Consider the following 21907-nt stretch of genomic DNA (forward strand, 5'->3'; position numbering starts at 1 on the left):
GGGCGCCCGAGCCTGCGCGCGGCGAGGAGGGCTTCGGCGGCGCGCGGGGTCACTTTCCTCGGACCGCAGGACACTTCAGGAGAACCGAGCAGGGTTCTGGGGACGACGGGTGGAGTCGCCCGGGATGGGACACGAGTGGCGTCAAGCCACCAAGGCCGGGGCGTCCCGGGACCTCAGCAACGCCGTCAGCAAGCGGCTCCGCGCCAGCCCCTCCCGTCCCAGAGGGAACCTGTTGCCCGGGAAGGGGTGGGCGGGAGGCGCGGGCGGGGGACTCTCGTGCTCGCTCTGCACGCCACGGCCTCTCACCTCAGATACGCTCGCGCACGCCCCTCCCTGGCCCCGGACTCGGAGAAAAACACACACACATACACATACACACCTCTCAGAGCAGCCCGTGCCCGGGTACGGCCGCCCGAGCGCCGCTTGTGCTGCTTCCGGGAGCGGAGGCGCGGCCCCGCGAAGAGGAGGAGCAGGCCAACATGGCGGCGCGCAGGGCTGGGCCGGCCGGCCGCGCCTGAGCGCCCCACCACCCCAGCTCGGCTCGCGGCGCCCACGCGTGCACCTAACCCTGGCCCGGCGGCCGCCGAGCGCGCGGGGCAGGAGCGCAGGGGCCCTCCCGGGTACGGGGACCGCGCCGAGGCAGCGCGGCACGGCCCTCCAGGCCCGGGAGCCGCAGCTTCGCCGCACGCCGGCCGGCACGGCTCCGAGGCCCGAGCCATGGAATCGGAGGAGGAGCAGCACATGACCACGCTGCTGTGCATGGGTTTCTCGGACCCGGCCACCATCCGCAAGGCCCTGCGCTTGGCCAAGAACGACATCAACGAGGCCGTGGCGCTGCTCACCAACGAGCGGCCGGGCCTCGACTACGGCGGCTACGAGCCCATGGATAGCGGCGGCCCCAGTCCGGGGCTTGGAGGCGGCCCACGGGGCGACGGCGGCGGGGAAGGCAGCGGGCCTTCCCGTGGCGGGAGCACCGGAGGTGGTGGCGGCTTTGACCCCCCGCCCGCCTACCACGAGGTGGTGGACGCGGAGGTGAGTGGGGTTGCCCTGACCTCGCCAGAGAGGCCGCCGCGCTGGAGTCCCGTGGACAGCGAACGTAGCCTGCCCTGCTCGCAGTGGGACTCTTGGGCGGGGGCTGTAATGAAACTCGGGGCACGGAGATAATAGAACACCGGCTCTGGTCAGAGATCGGGGTCACTAGACCGGGGTCAAATGGGGAGAAGGGCCTTGGGAGAGGTATATTCCCGCATGGAGTTAGGTATACGGTTCTGGGCTGCGGAGGGGTCTCATAGGCTACCTGCCGAGTCTATGCAGTGGGCAGGAATCCCTGGAGGGGATGGGGAGGAGCGTCCACATTTCCAAATTCGTGTGGCTTGGGAAATGGGAAGGACATGAATATCAGGTGTCAAAACTGAGGTCCCAGTGGACCACAGTATTTGTGACTCTAGGTTTTACTGAAGGATTGGGATAGGTACCAGTTGAGAATCAGAAATAGTGCGTTGCTGTTGGCCTGCCAGAGTAGAGGCCTCTGCCGGGTCACACAGGAGTGACTAGTGGGGTTAGGAATAGGGTTTAGGTTTTTAAGCCAACCGTTAGAAAGTGGACAGGGTCTAAAATGAGGAAGGGCCTAGACAGGACCAGGAATGGTAGGAATGAATACAGGGTAGAGGAGCAGGTTTGGCTGTTTTAATGTCTAGGTTGGAAGGATGGGCTTGACTAAGGTCAGGTATTAGGACAAGTAGTGGAATGGGACTGGGATAAAGAATGAGTGAGAAGTCTGGGCAGGAGTAGGAGCAAAGGAAGGACCAGACAGCCATGAGATCAGGAATGGGAGGTGGAAGCTGGGACGCGAACCGACTAAGGGGTCACTGAAGAGGAGAAATTAGACTGAGGAAAGGGTTCTAGCCTTAGAGAGGTTAAAATGGAGGCGGGGGCATAGACTAGAGAGGAGAAATAAATGGAACTGGAGTCTAGACAAGGGAGTCTAGTGCGTTTGGTCAGATACCTAGTATCTTAAGTAACGAAACTATACTTTTAGTGTTTGGTTTACACTGTGTGCAAAGAGCATGGGAGAGGCTGACAAGCTTGCCGAAACAAGGAAGAATCACCCAGAAGCCATAGTGGTTATGATTAATTTGCAGGAAAATGGCAGCTCGTGGCAGAAATTCTTGTACTTTTCTTCGGATAGTGTATTTTAGGGTCCAGGATAGCAGCTTGGCTTAGTCTGGCTACGGAACAGCACAGATCTCAAATTAGTAAGTAGGCTTGTGATTTTAGAGAAATTAATTTGGGTAATTTCTGAGCTAAGACACCTGATTTTGTTTTCCTGAGCAGCGCTCTGTGCAGCAACTGTGTTTGCAGCAGTTTCTCAGTCTGGTGTTTGCCTCCAGTCTCCAGCTAAAAGTCCACCGTTAACCAGTAGCTCTTTTTGGGGATTTTTAAGATTCTGTGTAATTGGCTGTCCTCTCTTGTTCATTGAGTTTTTTTGAGACAGGATTTCCTCTGTGTAGTCCTCCTGATTGTCCTGAAAGATAGGCTGGCCTCGAACTCAGAGGTTTGCCAGCTTCTGCCTCCCAAGTGCTGGAGTTAAAGACCTGTGCCACCACCACCTGGTCTTAAAGCGACAGTTCTTAAGTGTGACATTTAAGATACCAGCTCCCATCACTCTTCCCTGTCCTAGCAGCCAGTTTCGTCTATTTAGAAATCAAGAGGAAAACTCACTTCTTCTGAACATGTTTATACATGTCTTACAGAGCTCAGTGTGTTTTCAGTAGGTGAGAGATTTTATTTTCTGTTTCTGCTTTTAATCTCCTGTGGTTGACAGTGTAAGTTAAAATACCTGTGGCACCTTGACATTAGCTTACTTGCCATACATTTAAGTTGGCACAATCTGGAGTGGCTTCTTTGAATAAAACAGCAGGCTGAGAAGTTTGCTTTCACGATAATCCGTAGAACATTTTCTTTTAAAAGAAAGTCTAGCCCTCATTTCTCCTGACATGTGGCTTGGGCCTATACTATCACTTAGTAAGAGTTCAAGAGGGCTGATTAAGGCTGCATTCATTACTCTATGCTGGTAGAGTACAGGCCACCTTCTGACACCACACCAGGCATGTGATAAGAATATTTTTAACAGTTTTAAAAATCATCACGTATGACATCCATGAAACTGGGGCTTCTGAAAGGTATGTCCAGCTGCAGGTTAGCTGTTTGACATTTTACTAATCCTCAGTAAAATAGTTAGTACACACCATTGTAGGTATGCAGTTAGTAGCGGAACCTACATTCCAGTGCAGGTCTCTGGCATCAAAAGCCAGGGCGCTTTTAGCTGTGTCCATGCAATAGTTTTAGGGTTGCGTTCCTTGGTGCAGTGTAGATGGCAAGGGAAGGTAAAGCATTTGGGAAGAGGTGGATCGTGAAGCTACTCTCTGAGTCTAGGATGGCGAACGGCTGTATCAAGGCATCAGGGCTACATTAGTGGGTAGAATGAAAGCAGAATCTTTTTTTTTTTTAAAGCATAGATTTCAGAAATTAATACTTAGTTGAGTCCCCTTGTTTTATAGTTGTGGCCTTTGAGGCCTCAAAGGGAAGTTGTCTCGACAGAGGCAGCTAGTACAGCCAGATGCTTTCCTTTCAGAAGGAAAAGATGGTGCGGTAATGAGTCCAAGGGAGACAACGGAGTGAGCACAGCGACCGTTGCCAGCTCTGTCTGATTCACCCCTATTTCTAAGAGCAGACTACTGTATCTTAAAATACATATACGTCTGCTTTCTACATTTAGGACATCTTATTTTCAGCGTCCTTTAGAAATCTTTTTGAGACGATAAATTAGTTTTTGAGGCAGGGGATGCAGCTTAGTGGTAGAATATGTTTAGTATACCTGGAAACCTGGGTCATGTCCTTAGTACATAAATAAAAAAATTGTGGCAGAAAAATGATAAAAATGGTTACATTTGGGGTTGTGGATTTAGCTCAGTGGTAGAGCGCTTGCCTAGCAAGTGCAAGGCCCTGGGTTCGGTCCCCGGCTCTGAAAAAAAGAAAAGAAAAAAAAATGGTTACATTTATTTGTCTATATGTATTTTGGGACAGCAGCCATTCTGTCAGTCATAAACATTTCATGCCTTCCCTGTCCCATGGCAGGGGGGGTGGGTAGATTGGCCAGCAGAACAGTTTACATTCTAATAATCTACTTTCAGGCTCTCATTTTATGTGAAGTGACTTACCAAGGTCATGTAGCTAGAATCAGTTTGGTGATTTGGTGCCCTTCTGTAGTTAGAACTTGCTTTAAAAATTAGAAATTTGAAAAGTAAAAGTTGCATTTCAGTAAGAGCAAGAGGTGTATTTAGAGAGACCAGATAGCCCATAAAACACAGAGACTATAGGAAACCTTCGTAATGGTCTTCATTAAGTAAAGGTATTGCCTTGCAAAGGAAGTTGTTTTATTCTTGCTAGTATTGTTGGATGTGGATGTAGAAGTGGTTCTTGGGTTTTGGGTCTGGAAGGAACTCTTAAGGATCCTTTTGGTTTTGGTTTTGAATGAATGGCATTATTCCAGAACGATTCCATGGTAAATAGGTAGTCTGTCCTATTTTTATTAAAGTGTGTGATATCTCACAACTGCTTTAAATGACTTCTCCTGAGCTTTCAAATTCACACCGTGAGAAGCTTTTACTGTGGCCAAAGTAAACTCAGTGCCTCAGCTGAGAGCTGCTCTGTAGTCTGTCTCCACAGGGCTCTGGAATTGGTCCTTGTATTGTAGTCTTGCCCAGAGAGTCAGTAGAACTCTGACCAGGTATCCTTGGCAGCTTAGAAATTTTAACAATTATGAAGTATACCTTTCCCTTTTTAATTTTGTCTTTAGTGAATGCTAAAAGGTTTTGAAAGGAGTTTTACATTGACTAAAGAATTGACTTTTCTTAGCTGCCTAGTTCTATTCATTAATACTCTCTGAAATATCATTTCATATTCTAATCAGACAAGTAATTGTGAATTTCATGCTTTTTTATTGAATGTGACAGTCCTTGGTAGTATTATGTCAGAAGTATTTGCAAGAATTCCTTGTTTTGTTTGGTTTTGGTTCTCAGGTTAAGGTGGCCCTGACATAGCACATGTAAAACACGTGTGAATTAATTAACAGTGATCAGAATATATGATCTGTAGTTTGCTTTACTATGATTTGATACATTTCAAAAAATCATGTAAAGGTTTGAGGAAAAAAATCCTCAGATCAGTTGAAAGTAGATGAAATAAAAGTAAAGAATCTGAAAGATGAATCGGGATAGCCTGGTTTTTGAAGTAAACATTTCTCTGTGATCATTGTGGAGTTCCTTGGGGAATTTTTGAGTGAGTGCATGGAAGGTCTGGATTCTCACTTTTGTTTACACTCTCATTGCCTTTAAGATTTTTTCAATTGTTTATTTAATGGTGTGTGTGTCTGTCTGTCTGTCTGTCTGTGTCTGCGTGTTTGAGATTCTATTTTCCATTGTTGAGGTAGTCTCTCGATTCTGCTGCTGCGCTAAGTACCTCAGGCTGACTGGCCCATGAGCCTTTGGGAGATTCGCCTGTCTCTGCCTTCCATCCTGCTGGAGGATTCCAGAGATCACAAAGGTACACTACCACATCCAGCTTAAAAATTGTTTTATTTGTTTTTATTTCGTGTATGAATTATACATGAAAAAATGTTTGCTTGCCTGTACGTATAGGTATGGCATGTGTACCTGGTACCCACAGAGGCCACAAAAAGGTACCACATCCCTTGGAATTGGAGTTACAGATGATTGTGAACTGCCATGTGGAAACCAAACCTGGGTCCTCTGCAAGAGCAACAAACGCTTGTCACCACTGAGCCACCTCTCCAGCCCAATACCAGCTGTTTATGTGGGCTCTGACTGTTGAACCCAGCTTGTGAGGCTTCTGCTTTATTGTTCTGGCTTTTACCTGCTGAGCTGGCTTGCTGGCCCTCACTTGCTTTTAGAATATTTGTAATTGGTATAAGGAATTTCCTTCTGGGTGTCTTGTGCTTTTAGTCTGTTTATCATAGTAGACTGTGGCAGAATCATATAGTTTATTAGACTAGGATTTGAAAATTAACTGTTGTCGTTCTTTATATTTTACTGCTTTGATAGTTTGAAGAGAAGACTTCAGGGCTGTTTGTTTGTTTTTCTGTTTTTGTGTAAAGGCAGGGTCTCTTTGTGTAGCTAATTGGCCTAGAGTTCACTCTGTAGACCAGACTGGTCTTAAACTCATAGAGATCCTCTTGCCTCTGACTCTCCAGTGCTAGAAATAAGGCCTGTGCCACCAGGCCTTGCAAGGTTTCAACTTTTATTAGGAAAGTATATCAGTGTACTTACACATTTTTAGGTTTACTTCTCAGATATTAGCGTGTGTGTGTGTGTGTGTGTGTGTGTGTGTGTGTGTGTGTGTGTGTGCACATAAGAGCAGGAGCCTGCAGAGGCTAGGCCTGTCAGATCCTGTGAAGATGGAGTTACAGTTTTTCTGTAAGAGCAGCGCATGCTTTTAACTGCTAAGCTTCCTTTCAGCACTGAAAGATTTCATTTTGAATAAGAAAGTGTCAAAAAAGATTTAATAGAATCTTTCAAAGCCAGAGATAAATTTTCTAGGAAATTTTTCATATTTGGAATTCCAAAGAAATTCACTGCACTAAAGCACATAGATTTATTCATATGTGTTTTAGCTTTATTGTTTCATTTATTTGTTTTTTGATTAGTATACTAGGAGATAGGTTCCTTCAAGATATTTTCACACACAGACACCATTATACTTTGTGCTTACTTGCTCCTCTACTGCCCTCCCCAGCCCTCCACTTTCCTTCTTGCTATTTCTCACCCCCTACTGCTCATAGAAATATTTCCCCTTTCTTTTTGTTGGAGGTGTTTTATGAATGGGGTTTTGGTTTTGACTTTTGAGACAGGGCTTCATGTAACTCAGGCTGGCCTCCAACCCTCTGTGTAGTTCCTTTTCTGGAGCGCCAAGAGAACAGGCAGAGCTACCATCCAGTTTATCTCCCACCCTGCCTTCATGACAGGGGTTCCATTCCATCCTCTTGTTCCTGTCCCCTCATCTAAGCATAGTTTTCACATGAGGTGGTTTGCACTAAGAAGTAAGGACTTTGGACTGTAGTAAGAAGTGTCTGTAGCCCCTTAGTTATAGGAGAAAGGACACCTTAAAAGCAGGCTAGTTAAGTTTTTATAGGGCGATTTGAAACACCTTTGTGTGCATCGTAACCTTAAGAGAATGTCTGCATTTATAATGATGTTACAAGCCGAGGAGCACTTCAGTCTGTTTTGTTGAAAAGGATTAGAAATGAGCAATGTACTTTAACAGTTTTGGGTTGTGGGCCTGAAGAGATGGCTCAGCGGTCTAGGGCACAGTCCTCAGCACTCACATGGTGACTTCAAAACAGCTGTGCTCAACTCTACTTCCAGGGGTCTAACACCCTCTTCCTGTCCCTGCGGTCACCAGGGATGCATGTGGTTTAAACACAATCATGCAGATAAAACTCACATTTGCATAAAATAAAAATAAATCTTAAAAAAAGTTGAGTTTAGAGCACTGAACAAATAAGCTTCAGATATGACAGTTCAGTCGGGTAAACTGCAGATAGTCAACCAAGAAAATTGTTGTTCAGTTTTAGAAGAGCTGTTTTTTGCCTTTTGAAAGCGTTGGTTTCATTTAAAGCTTGTGTTGCTCACTCTCACTGTTCCCATAGGAATCTTTACTGCTGAGTGTTGTCAGTCTTCAGTCACATTTCCTTCATACACTTTTCTTTGATAAGCTCACAGTGGTAGTGGTCTTTATAATGCATGCCTGTGGTGAATTTTCAACAAAATATATAACCATTTTCATGTTTATAATTTTGTCTAACAGTGAGAAACTGTTCCCACCATTGACGATTTATGATTTTTCTCTCTTCCTCTGTGTGGAAGGGAATTTACTTGTTTTTAGAGATTCCGTAACTCTAATTTAAGGATTATAAAGCCGTACACTCTTGATTGTTTTCATTGTTCTAGAGCTGACACAGTTAAGTGCAGTAGATCCCATTTAGACTTACCCCGACTAGCTTACAAAGTGAGTCTCGGACTGTGGTTATTTTATTTGGCTTTGACAATTACTAGGGGCAACCCCTAATCTACTCTTCTAACTGCTGGGCCAGTTACCTCTACAGTGCTACAGTGACGTGCGCAGACACTTGCTGCTTCTCCTGACCACGTGCTTACAGCCGATCTCCCCTCAAGGTGGGGATCATAACTCCCCCTCCCCCATTGTTTGTCCTCCTTCTCCTGTTCTCTGCTCACTTCTCTTTTCAACCAGCTAACTCAAAACCTACCTACCTCTAATTTCTCTAGTAATTCAATTAAATGTAGCAATTTTTACAGCTTCAAATCAAGCAACAAGGTTTGCACAACAAAAGCCTACAGAATTTAGCATTACAATACATGGGAGCAGACCAGACTTCAAGAATTAAGTCAAAGTATCCGATAATTTTTTTTAGAAATGAAAGTACTTTAGCCATGATAGGAAGGTTTGAGGACTGCTTCCTGGGGCTGAGTCACAGACTTGACTGTCCTTGCAGATAAGTAAATCTTAGTTACCATCTTCTTCCCACTTGTAAGGCAAACTCAGATGTCCTGTTAAAGTCTGCCGTCCCATACTATTGATCCATTTTTGTGACATTCAGTTGAATTTACACGAGTTTATATCAGAAATATTTTTGAAATAATAAGAATCAACATGACACTAATAATCTTTATCAGTAGGTCTTCAAAATGACTTTGGAAATTAAAACAAGATTATTAGCCAGACATTTGATGGCAGACACCTTGCAGCATCTGTGACCTGTGCTTCAGACCCAAACTTACTGAGAAAAAGAATGCCTTCTTTCCGTCATGCTTTTCATTACATCTTGTCAGTTTCCGCTGGAAGTTGAATTGCACTTTAAGATTTATACTTGCAAATGGTCAGCAAGGCATTTAGAAACAATTTAAAGTGAGTTTTGCTATCTCAGAAATAGGAAGGTATTCCACCTACAAGAGGCAGCACCCTATCAGTTATCTTAGTCATTGTAGCCCCTTCCTTTCTCCTTTCTATTGACTTCTGCTGCCAGGGCTGTAGAGATGGCTTAGTGGTTAGTGCTCTTCTGCTCAAGCTTGAGGACCCATATCTCAAGGCTCACAACACTTGTAACTCCAGCCAATGCCAGCATGCCCATGTGTGTACAAGTGCTCCTTTCTCATCTGCTCCAGTTTCCATTCCTGCCTCTTTGAATGTTTCTCTGAGATTCTGTGTGTAGCATTAGAAGGATCTTTCTAACAGTCAAGCTTTAATCATAACCTTGGTCATAAGTCCCTCATCTCTTCTGGGTAAAATCTAGTCTTTTATTCCAGGGTTTCCCTGTTACCTGATTTTTATCTCTTACCTTCCTGTTCCTTTGTAGGTTTCTGCCATCTGCCTTCCCACTCCATGCTTCCTGCTTATCTGGCTAGCACTGATTCATTCTTCAAGGTTAGCTCGTGTACCATTTTTTATGAAGTGCACAGATGGTGAAATTTTAGTTTAAAAGGTATTTCATATGTGCAGGGTTTTTTTGTTTTGTTTTTAAAGATTTATTTATTATATATGAGTACACTGTAGCTGTCTTCAGACACACCAGAAGAGGGCATCAGATCTCATTACAGATGGTTGTGAGTCACCATGTGGTTGCTGGGATTTGAACTCAGGACCTCTGGAAGAGCAGCCAGTGCTCTTAACCACTGAGCCATCTCTCCAGCCCCTATATGTGCATTTTATCTGTAGTGTTCCTGGCTGGTGTTTGATTAGATAGAGAAACTAGTTAGTGGATGAATGGATAGATAGAAATTAAAGGTAAAATGATACTTGAATAATAAATCAGGGTTTGGGGAGACTGTTCTCTATTCTAGGTTCTTTGTTTGCTAGCTATGTTACTGGGTGTCCTAGGATTTCCATTGCTGTGAAGAGACACCGTGATCATGGCAACTCTTATAAGACAAAACATGTAATTAGGGCTGGCTTACAGTTTGAGAGGTTTAGTCTATTATCATCATGGTGGGAGCATGGTAGAGTATAGGCAGACATGATGCTGGAGAAGCTGAGAGTTCTATATCTTGATCCACAGGTAGCAGTAGAAGGATATGTCATACTGGGCATAGCTGGAGCATAGGAGACTTCAAATCCCACCCCCCAGAGTGACACATTTCCTCCAACAAGGACACACCCACTCCAACAAGGCCATATCTCCTAATAGTGTCACTCTCTATGGGTCAGGCATTCAAACACATGAATCTATGAGGGCCATACCTATTCAAACCACCACACTGAGCTACATAATAAAACTCTTGTCTCAAGAACTGAGTAAACTGTTGTCTACATCACCATTCCCAACTATACATTACCATGCTGGTATGGTCAAGGCCCCAACAGTTTTAATAGGCAAATCATCTGTGGAACTTTGCTGGCCAAAGGGGAGCATAGGCTCTCCTTTTCCTTCCTTTCCCTTGGACGCTTGTACTACTGTCACATGGAATTAATATTTCACAAAACAGAGTCAAGGGATTTGTTTATAAACAGCATGAGCCTTCTTCAACAGGAGAAACATTACTGCATCTGTTACATGATTGGTTGCCATGTTAAGAATTTCATCAAAAAAAAAATCTACTAAAAACATTTGAAATCCAGAAGTCTTCCTAGCTCTCTCATGTTATGACTGGGGAAGTGGATGCACAGTGAAGGGAAATGACTGAGCCAATGTCCCTAGAAAGGAAAGGGTAGAACTGGGGGCCTGTTCCATTTACTACTATCACCCCCAACTCCACCAGGGCGTCAGGGAGTCACACGAAAACCCTGATGCAGGGGCCTTAGAGACAAGAGGATGTCTAATGTGTGTGTGTGTGTGTGTGTGTGTGTGTGTGTGTGTGTGTGTGTGTGTAGAGGTATATGGGAGGCAGAAGCAGGACAATCTCTATGAATTCCAGCTTAGCCTGGTCTCTGTAGAGAGTTCCAGGATAATTAAGGCTACATAGAAATAATTAAGGCTACATTGATCAGTAGGCTATTGGTAGAGACTGTATGTGTTTTATACTGGTTGTAGCTTGAACATTTAAGACTTCAAAGCCTGCCTCCACAGTGACACACTTCCTTTAACAAGGCCATGCCTCAATAAGGCCACACCTCCTAATAGTGCCACTCCCTATGGCCAAGCTTTCAAATACATGAATCTGTGAAGGCCATACCTATCCAAGCCATCACACTGGGTAGTTACCTTTCTGAGTCGTAGTTCTCTCCAAAATGAATATCTTGGAATGAGAAGATGGCTTAGTCAGTAAGGCGTGTGCCATGTGCGGTGGTTCGACTAAGAAATGTCCCTATAGTCATAGCCGAATGATTACTCTGTCTCTATTTGTGGCACTGATTGTAGATGTTTAGAAGGTGTGGCCAGGCTAGATGAGTTTATGTCACTACCTCTGTGGGTAGGCTTCAAGAGTAAAAAGCTCCAGCTACTTCCAATTTGCTGTCCCTGTGTCTTAGTTAGGGTTTCCATCGCTGCAAAGAGACACCATGACCAAGGCAACTCTTTTTTTTTTTTTTTTTTTTTTTTGGTTCTTTTTTTCGGAGCTGGGGACCGAACCCAGGGCCTTGCGCTTCCTAGGTAAGCGCTCTACCACTGAGCTAAATCCCCAGCCCCGACCAAGGCAACTCTTATAAAGAGCAACATTTAATTGTGGATGGCTTATAGGTTTAGAGGTTCAGTCCGTTATCATCAAGGCATGAAACATGGCACCATCCAGGCAGGCATGGCACTGGAGGAGCTGAGAGTGCTACATCTTGTTCCAAATGCAACCAGGAGAATACTGGCATCATCAGGCAGAGCTAGAAGGAAGCCCTTTTCCACGATGGACCTCAAAACCCATCCACACACTGACACACTTCCTCTAACACTACACCTATTCCAACGAGGACATACCTAATAGTGTCACTCCTTATGGGCCAACCATTCAAACACATGGGGGATCTATGGGAGCTATTCCTATTCAAATCAGCACAGCCTGCATTGCACTTAAGATGAAAAATGTGAGCTTTCAGCATCCTGTTCCAGCCACCATTCCCACTGCTTGTTGCCATGCCTCTGTGCCACAACAGACTTACCTCTCTGGAACAGTGAGCCCAAATAAACTATTCTGTAAGTTGTCTTGGTCATAATGTTTTTATCAAGAGTAACTAACATACCATGAAATCATAAAGACCTGAGCTTGCATTCCTAGACCTCACATGACTTAGTTTGAGTTTCTGATGATGTTTTGAAACATCATGACCAAAAGCAACTTGATTAGGAAAGGGTTAATTTTACTCAGTTCCATATAAAGCTCATCATCGTCAAAAGCAGTGAGGGCAGGAACTCAGGCAGGACAGGAGCATGGAGGTAGGTCATGGAGGGATACTGCTTTCTGGCTTGCTCCCCATGACTTGCTCAGCCTGCTTTCTTAAAGAGCCCAGGACCACCAGTCCAGGGGTGCCACCACCCACAATGGGTTGTGCCCTCCCACGTCAATTACTTATCTAAAAAATGCTCTATAGCTAGATCTTATGGAGGCATTTTTTCAATTGAGTTTTTCTCCTTTCAGATAATTCTAGCTTGTTTCAAGTTGAAATTAAATTAGCAAGCACATCACTTAAAGTCAACATGGAAAGCAGAAACAGGCAGATCTCTGAAGGTCAATGGCCAGCTAGTGTAGCTGAGTAGGTGAGCTCCACATTTGGTGAGAGAGACTGTATCATAACATATGATGGAAGGTAGAGAAGGACTGAGAAAGACACCTGATGCCAACCTCTCTCACACACGCACATGCACACGTGCAGCTTGGACAATTTATGGCTTTTTTTTCTTTTCTCGAATTTCCTTTCTCTCCCCACTCCCTTTGGAGAAAGGGTTTCATGTAGCTGAGGCAGGCTTCAAACTTGCTATTTTACTCAGGCTAACCTTGAATTCTTGATGCTCTTGCTTTTACCTCCTAAGTGCTGAGATTATAAGTGTGTACCACCGTGCCTGGTTTAAATTTCTTTCATTTATTGCCCCATTGGAGAAGTTAGAAACTGTAGAACCAATCATGTTTATTTATTATCATAAGGTTTTATTGCGTGAAGAGATACTATGACCAAGGCAACTGTTATGAAGGAAAACATTTAATTGGGGCTGGTATATAGTTTCCGAGGTTCAGTCCATTATCATCATGTCTGGAAGCATGGCAGCATGCAGGCAGGCATGATGGTAGATGAGGCAAGAGTTTTAAATCTTAACACCTAGGCAGCAGAAGGAGACTGTCACACTGGCTCATAGCTTGAGTGTGTAGGACTCAAAGCCCACCTCCACAGTGACACACTTCCCCTAAGAAGGCCTCACCCACTTCAACAAGACCATATCTCCTAATACCAATCCCTATGGGCAAAGCATTCAAATACATGAGTCTATGGGGGGGCCATACCTATTCAAACCACCAAAAGTATAAATATATATGCAATATTTAAAATAAGCTAATACCAAAGTAGTTATATACTGTTATTTTTGGATGACGGGGCTGATTTTTTGAATTAAAGTTTTCTTGATGAGCTTTTAATGGCCTATAAGCTTTAATAAATGTAAATAAACATTAAAACATAGACAAATAAACTTTACTGTCTGCCCATTAAAATGCAAGTAGTTAAAAAGTCTAAAGCACTTAACAGTTCTTAAATAAGACTCTTAAATTACTCAAATGACTTCTGAAGAAAATTAAGTATAAAAAGATTTACTTGGTTTTTATCTAACATTCACACACATACACACACACACACACACACACACACACACGCACACAATCAAAGGTGACTGTATTAGGTTGGCTTACATAGACAGTACAGTCTGTGTAGTCCAGCAGTGGCTGTCTCACACTGGAGAGACTGAGAGGCTGTAATGCTAGAACAGATTCATAGTCTCAGTCTGGCACTGAAGACTGGGGGAATCCTGGGTGCTATTGGTCTTCAGTCTGTTTTGGAAGCCCCAGGAAGCTGGCTCTGTTACCAGGAAGGCGTGCTGACAGACTAACAAGGAGTGAAAGCAAGCATGTACAAAGCTCTCCTCTCTGCTGCCATGTTTAGGGAGGTCACCCCCTTTAGATGGCTATAACACCTCACAGGCGGGCCAAGCAGCTTACCCTTTGGTTGATTACAGATCTAGCCACGTTGACAGTGAAAATTAGCTGTCACAGGAACTACTTTACAAAAACTAGAAATATTTGGTTCAGGTATTTGCTTTGTTGTTATTCCTAACCATGAGAAAACTCTGTTCCACAGAATTTATCCATATTGAGCCTGCGTTTTTTAGTTTGTCTTTCTGCTCTGCGCACCTTTTTTCTGTGCTTGCCCTCCATGTGTCCTTCCCCATTATCAGCATTTTGTTCTCTTAATTATTGCTATGTTCTGATTGATCTCTGTCTTATCTACCTACCAGCTTTTGAAAGGGCCATAACTGAATTTGAAACAGCTATCTTACGAGGTTTGTTTTAAGGTAGAGGATAGATTACGGAGGAACACAGGTAGACCCTGACAGCACAGTTAGCGGCCTTTTGTGTTCCTGCTTCGCCTAGCACTGTGAGAATTGTGAGGTCACTGGTAGGGTCTGTCCGCAGTGTTTAGGATTCTAATCACCTGATTCTTTCAGTCCTTTACATACAGTTACTGTGCATTCTTAAAAGAGCAGCACAGCTGTTTCTGTTATTTTTATTAAATGGAAAGAATTCTCTGAATAAAAACTGTAGATGTATATTAAATAGTGGTTTAGATTGTATCTGTTTGATAAATAACACATTTTATACTGAAATATCAGAACAGCAAAATAGTTAATACCAGTTTACTAAAACTAACCATTCAGATTGGCTAGTTTTTTTGTCAAGAACTTACCATGTTTGCTAGGCACTGAGGTAGGTATTGAGAACAGATGTAAGGATGCAGAAATTAGATATAGTCCCCTCTTCGAATTTTTGTCATTGCTGTGGTGAAGACCTGACAAAGGCAGCTTAAAGGAGGGGGGATTTATTTTGTCTCAGTCTATCATGTAAGGAAGGCATGGCATCGGGGATTGGGATGTGGGGGGGATCCCACACTTTTTATCTGAACAAATCAGGAAGCAGAGAAAAGGACATGGCTGCTTTTCTCCTAATTTCATTTTCAGCTGTAGCCCCCAGCCAGGGGTGCTGTTGCACACATCCAGGCCAGGTTCTTGTTTTAGTTCAGTCTCTCCAGCATCATAACACAAAGCTATCTGTACCTCCCTGTGCCCTAGACATTTCTTAATCCATTTAAGTTGACCATAGAATTAACCACCATACTTCTTTATTACAGCCTTGAGCCTAGTAGATGTTTTGTGTTCAAAGTGTAATAAATTATATTTGATTTTTTAGAAGCTAGAGACTTTAAAATTATGAGTTAAGTATGAAGAAATGTAGATTTATCAAAAGAATTTGCATAGTGCCTTAGAATTTTTGTGATATAATTTATCTATAGTGGTATCCATTGCCAGGAATCAAATTTTTTAAGGGAAATTTTTTTATTGCTATGGACAGAATTTTTATTTACTTACCTGTTTGAATGTTTCATATTCATGGGTTGATATTTTCTCAACTACTGTCTCCTAAGAATAGTGCCATTTATTTATTTTTTCCTAAAAGCATAAATCTAAAAAAAATACAGCAGTTTATTTTGTACATAGACAGGACTTACTATGAAGCCCTGACTGACCTGGAACTTACGTGTAGACCATACTGATCTTGAATTCAGAGATCTACCTGCCTGTCTCCCAGAGTACCTGACCATTGCCTGCTTGGTTTTTGTTGTTATTTTGTTTTGGGTTTGGTTTTTTTGTTTTTCTTAAAGATGGGTTCTCATATTGTGGCCATCCACTACCTTCCTTCCCAAGTGCTGGGTTAGAAGTGTAAGCTGCCACATCTGGATAGGAACTAATCTTTGATCTCAAAAGAAGTCCCTTAGAGCTGGATGGATGCGGGAAATGTCTGGGACACTTGTTGGAGAGGCATAGCAGCAACCCTGTGAATGAAAGCCTTGCAGAGCCACTCAAAGTTGGGCTCTGGCTTATTATTCCTGTTTCGATTTTTACAGTATGTTTTATGTTGAAATGCTAACCAACGCAATAGTTTGCCAACGTTATTTTCACTTTGTGTGGTTACGTCTCATGGCTCATGCCTCATTTTGAAATGTTCAGGTGGATTAGAGTCGCAGTGGATTATTGCTGCCTCAGTCTTACACACACAGACAAGCGCGGTTTGTCTCTGACAGAATGTTATGCATTTGGTGAGTAGTAACACTCATTTCCTGTTGGAATGATGCAGGCCAAATATATTCCTTTGTACCATAAAAGCAGTAGTTTATAATATGTGTTCAGAGAGGCCCACGAGTGTCAGCAGTGGATGGCAAGCAAGTCCTATTCGATCTTCATCACTCTTGGTTAGCATCTAGAACAGGTCTGCAAAAAAGGAATTCTAAGCATTCACTAAGGGTTAAAGGTCAGAAAAGGCAGCACTGCATTTCATTCACCCAGTCATAGTGATTAGAATCTGGAGAGAAGTATCAAGGTTGCATAACAAGACATTCCTTACAAAACAGAAAACTTGACAGAGCTGTTTTCTGCCATTTCTTCTCTTATTCCGGCAAATAAAGTTTCGTGTTATAACTTTAGGGATTAAAATAAAAGATTTGTCTCAGGGCTGGAAGGGACCATACAGATCTTGGCGTGTCAAATCTTGCCACTTAAAGGACAGTGACTTTTGGCTCATTATCAAAATCAAGAAAAATAAATCTTCCTCCTGCCTCTTGGGGTAGATACTGTTTACCTTTTAAAATGTCTTTTTTTTTTTTTTTTTTGAAGTCAGGGCCTCTCTTTGTGGTTCAGGCTGGCCTCGAGTGTACAATAATCTTCCTGCCTCAGTCTCCCAAGTACTGGGATTAAAGCTTGCACCATCACACTCAACTTTGTTCAAGAGAGGGTGTCTGTAGGCCAGCTGGCCTTCAGTTTGCAGCAATCCTCCTGCTGTTGCCTCTTGAGCATTAGCGCCGACTGTGCACTAACTTCGTAAGTTAGTGAAGGATGCTAGGTTTCAGGAGGAGGAGGAGGCCAGGCAGTTGCTATCGGTTGCCAAGATGCTGTGTCAGCTATCACTGTAGCGCTTCCAGGCCCTCCCCGAGTGTATGCAGTCAGCACGGGTACTGAATCCTTGAAAATAAGCTGTACAGTCAGTCCTGGGCCAGTACATTGCCTGACTTACAACTGTTTCAGATGTGTCTCCTTCAGGTCTTTTAAACTGCTCTTTTGTTTTCTGTATATTAAACATAGAGTGTATGTTTACCATCTGGGAGTTTGCGTACATTTGTAAATTTGAAATTAAGCATTTTGAAAGGTAACTTGGAACAGTATTAACATGTTTAAAACATTTGACCTAGATTCTGTATGTTAATAACTGTAGAAATAAAACAACAAATTAGTGAACTCTTAGAGGATACTATAAAAAGTCAGCTTTAAAACATGACGTATCGCATTATGACTCCTTGTCTGCACAAGGCTTTTCTCCTATCTGACCTTCCTTGCTGCCTTCTCTTTCTGCTCTTGCTGCATTGATAGACTGACCTTAAGAGTTAATCCACAACATTGCTAGTGTTGTCGGTTTGACCCTGCACTTGTCTGTTCTCTACAAAATAGACTTAGCATAGCCTTGTGGTTAGTGAAGCCCTCTAAGACTTCAAAGGCTACCATACTCAATGTGCTGTTAATCACTTTATTAATAGCTGTCAGTTAAGGCTTCATCGAGCATAACCTTCCATTACACAGCGTAGCCTCTTACTCCTTCTCCCTGTCCCTTGCTAGAAGTTCCTTCTTGAATTTGAATAGAAACTTTTACATATTATGGCATTTCCCCACTGTATTGATACTGTTATTTTTCGCTAGTACTGAATCGGGTGCTTCGAGGCCTGGGTTGGTCTCCCGTCCCCCTAAGGTCTAAGGAGCATTTAATATCAGGTACTGAGTCAAATGAAAGGCTCTGAGCTTTGTCGTTTGTTTTTATTTGTCGCCATCACTGTTTTGAAATATCTGTTCCATTCATGTGTATCATATAATCCCCTAAAGTTATGTTGCTTAAAACTCTATCCACCCGTCCATCCGTCCATCAGTCTATCTATGTTTTAGAGACAAAGTCCAGCTGTGTAGTTCTGTCTATCGGAACTCTCTGTGTAAACCAAGCTGGTAGCCTAAAATTTTAAACCATCACTGAAGGTCATCTAAGTTTTAGGAGTTTTTGAGCAGATTCCTGTCAGGGTGTTTTCTTTCGATCACAGTGCGAGGGAACAGCTTATTTGAACTCTTGCCAGCGTTTTAATAAGGAGCCAGTTTTGGGCCTTAACACATTAAATGTGGTCTTCGGTCTTTGGTGCTGCTTCCTTTGCTTTATGTGTTTCTCTAGCTCATAGAACAGCATCGTCCATAGGAAAGGACACACACAATAGATGCTTTCAAAACAGCCTTCGTTTTTAGAAGGAGTGGACTTCAGTAGCAGATTATTTGTAGAGACTATCGTTTCTGGTGACAAAAGAGAAAACATTTTACCACGCCATTAAGCCAGGAGGGCTGAGGATGTGTGCGGTTGGTGGCGTGCTTGCCCAGCCTGAATGGAGCTCTGGGTAGCCTAGGACCACCTAACTCAGCACAGTGGTGTGTGCCAGTACTCAGTACTCAGTACTTGCAGTGCAATCACTACGGGTCTCCTTGACTGTCAGGGCTAACAGTTTTAATCATCCTTCATGTACAGGACAATTTCTTCAACAAATAGATATCCAGCCTAAACTATCATTTGAGCCAGGGTCAAGAGTCATACAACTAATGGTGAGACTTCACCCCATATTTGTTGGTTTGTATCTTTAATGTTTTATTTTTTGTCAATTTAATCCATGTATATTATGTCTTTGGGTCTTTTTCACACACACCCCATCTCCCTCTTACCTGTCTTATTCCTGTGGAGCCCCTCCTTCCCAACAAGCCCCTTTTCATTTTCATGTCTTTTGTTTCTTTGTGTGCTTGGCTGCTTTTGTTGTTTTTTGTGACCCAATGATAAGTAGGATTGTATGCAGCACAGTTCAGGGTATCTTAACTGTGGTTATACCACTGGGGTGTGGGGAATGATTCCCTCTCCCTAGCAAGCAGCGGCTCCCCAGGGAGAGGCAGTACTCATGAGCCCCTCCTCCATCTGTGGTGGAGTGCTGATGGACCCCATCTTGGATGGATTGTCAGTGGGTAACATGTATGAGCAGCAGCAGTGCTGTGTCCAGAAGACAGCCCTTTACAGCTTGTCTCTCCATCCTCTGGTCCTGCACCCACTCTTCCGAAATTTTCTTATCACACTTGACCAGGTGTGAGTCCTCAGTGGCTGTTACTCACTATGAAGAGAAGCTTCCTTACCTGGGGTGACAATCACTTTTGGACTTACAGTCCTATGTTCTCTCCACACCAGGAACAGTAGGGCCTGCCTTCTTCCTTTTGTGTTTTACTCACCGTGATCCTCAGGTCTCACTTTTGGATCGTTTTCTTACAAATGAATTATCTGACAGCTGAAAACATTAAGGCAAATTAGAATGCATCACATGAATGAACATTGAGTCTCTTCTAGGAGTAATATAAAAGAACTTTTAAAGGAATTATACTCTATAAGTGAAATATTTGTGTAGATAACCTCTTAAGGTGTATTACTTTACTCTTGTTCATTTGGAATTTGGGTTTTCAGAGCATACTCTTCCCCCCCCCCCCCCGCCTCTTACACACACACACACAGACACACACACACACACACACAGAGAGAGAGAGAGAGAGAGAGAGAGAGAGAGAGAGAGCGCTCAAGCCAGCGAGCTGGAGAATTCTTGTTCATACTGGAAAGTGATCTTATTTATTCAATGCCCACAAAAACTTTTGTAGTTAGAAGCAAAGCAAAAAATAACACGTTTCTCTCCCAAGTTAGTAAGTGAAGTTTGGAGGAACATTCTATTGTGCTCAGGTAGGTATTAGAATTATTTCAAGATAGTTTTTAATTAAAATTTCATCTAGAAAGAGGAACCAGGCAGTGCTAGAGTGACCTAAGCATTGGGTGCAAGAGCTGCTCAGGCAGATGTTCTGGGTACACAGGAGAGACTGTGTAAGGATCTGGGCAAGAGTTAGACACTGGAGACCGAGGAGACAAGACACAGCTCCTTCTGTTGTGTCCATAGCCTGATTGTAGGCACCAAATACCCAAGCATGTGGCTTAAAACAGCAATAATTTGGTATTAGGAAGATAAGAAATGTGATTTAACTATGTCACTCTGAATTGCCTGAGTACACAGCGTTCTCTGAGCCCAGTGTCCCTTCCCCTTCTCTTCAGTTTTGCAAATATTTATCAGGTGCCTAACAGTCACTGATTCGTTCTTCAGACATTAATGGAGCATCTTTGTTTCTGTGCCTCGCTTAGATGATACAACAAAAGATATCCTCCCTGGTGAAACCTGTGTATTGTATGTAGTCCAGGGAAGACAGGAAAATAAGTAAAACAAAATATGTTTCAAACAAACAAACCAGTAAGATAAATAAGTAAAATGTAGAATGTTGTGAGGTTTTAAGTACTATGGGAGAAAGTAGGGGCAGCTAATTAGACTAAGTATGTAGGATGACAGGGCAGGATGCTTTTAAAATAGATTGTTGAGGGCAGGCTTCATGGAGGAGGTCATGTCTGAACTAAGACCTGAAGAAGGTGAGGGCGCTGCCTCTTAGGGAGATTGTGCTCTGTAGAACGGCATAGTAAGCACTTAAAGCTAGCAAACCATAAAGGCTGCGTCTCTCAGCTCTGCTGTTGTCCGATGAACGTAACCAGATGAACGAATAGGTTTGTGCTCCAGGATTAGCTTTATCTAAAAAGCAGTGGCCGTGCAGTTTCTCTTTCAATGCAGGAATACCTAGTCCACAGGCTTCAGTAAGAGCAGGGCTGGACTGTTTGAAGCACCGCAGAGAAGCAAGTATTGTTGGGGCTTAGTGCAGGGGTCAGGAGGAGGTCAGCTCCTCAACTTTGAGAAAAATGAAGGAGTTGAAGGTTTTAAACAAGGAAACATGATTGGGTAGAAAGGATTGGGAGTTGGGGGATTGAGAGATGCCTGTCAGATATTCAAGTTAAGTCAGAAAGGGAATTAGGTAGAGAATTGGAGTCCAGAGAAGGACTATCCCACAGCCAAAGTGGAAGCCTTCTGCTCAGAAGTGGTACTTAGAGCCACTGGGATGTGCATTCTCAGCAGGACACTATTACTCCACTCGGGGATAGGATGTAAACAACAATTAAGAACAAACCGCCAAGATCTCTCCGAGACTTACTCCAAAGCTCAGCACTGCCTGGCCTTGTCTTACTCTTGGTTGTGCAGGTTCTTGGGGAGTCGGGTAATTCAACTTGTAAAAAGGTGTTTCGAGAGGTAATGGTGCAAACGGTATGGGAAAACAGCATTAGATTGGAGTCCATGCACAGGCACTGAGAGTCGGTGCCTTAATCAGACCAAAAAGCAAATTGGGGAGGAAAGGGTTTATTTGGCTTATACTTCCAGATCATAGCCCACCATTGGAGGAAGTCAGGATAGGAATTCAAACAGGGCAGGAACCTGGAGGCAGGAGCTGATGCAGAGGCCATGGAGAGGTTCTGCTTACTGGTTTGCTTAGCTTACTTTCTTACAGAACCCAGATCAGCCCTGGGGTGATACCACCCACAATGGGCAGGACTCTCCCATTGATTACTAATTAAGAAAATGCCTTATAGCTGGATCTCATGGAGGCATT

At 43.5% G+C, this 21907-nt stretch overlaps 1 protein-coding gene across 3 annotated transcripts in view; it reads left to right on the forward strand.

The window, feature by feature from the left end:
* Positions 1-458: 458 nt before the first annotated feature.
* Positions 459-21907, forward strand: part of Usp24 (ubiquitin specific peptidase 24) — a 129762-nt gene continuing 108313 nt past the window's right edge. For all 3 annotated transcript variants that reach the window (XR_015619722.1, NM_001271206.2, XM_087549156.1), the window contains 1 exon segment: positions 459-1032. Coding sequence is in view for 2 of the 3 variants with exons in the window: in NM_001271206.2 (NP_001258135.1) it covers positions 718-1032 (315 nt within the window). In the remaining variant the exon portion in view is untranslated.

Source organism: Rattus norvegicus, chromosome 5, assembly GCF_021556685.1.
Source record: "Rattus norvegicus strain SHRSP/BbbUtx chromosome 5, alternate assembly SHRSP_T2T, whole genome shotgun sequence".
Classification (NCBI taxonomy): Eukaryota; Metazoa; Chordata; class Mammalia; order Rodentia; family Muridae; genus Rattus; species Rattus norvegicus.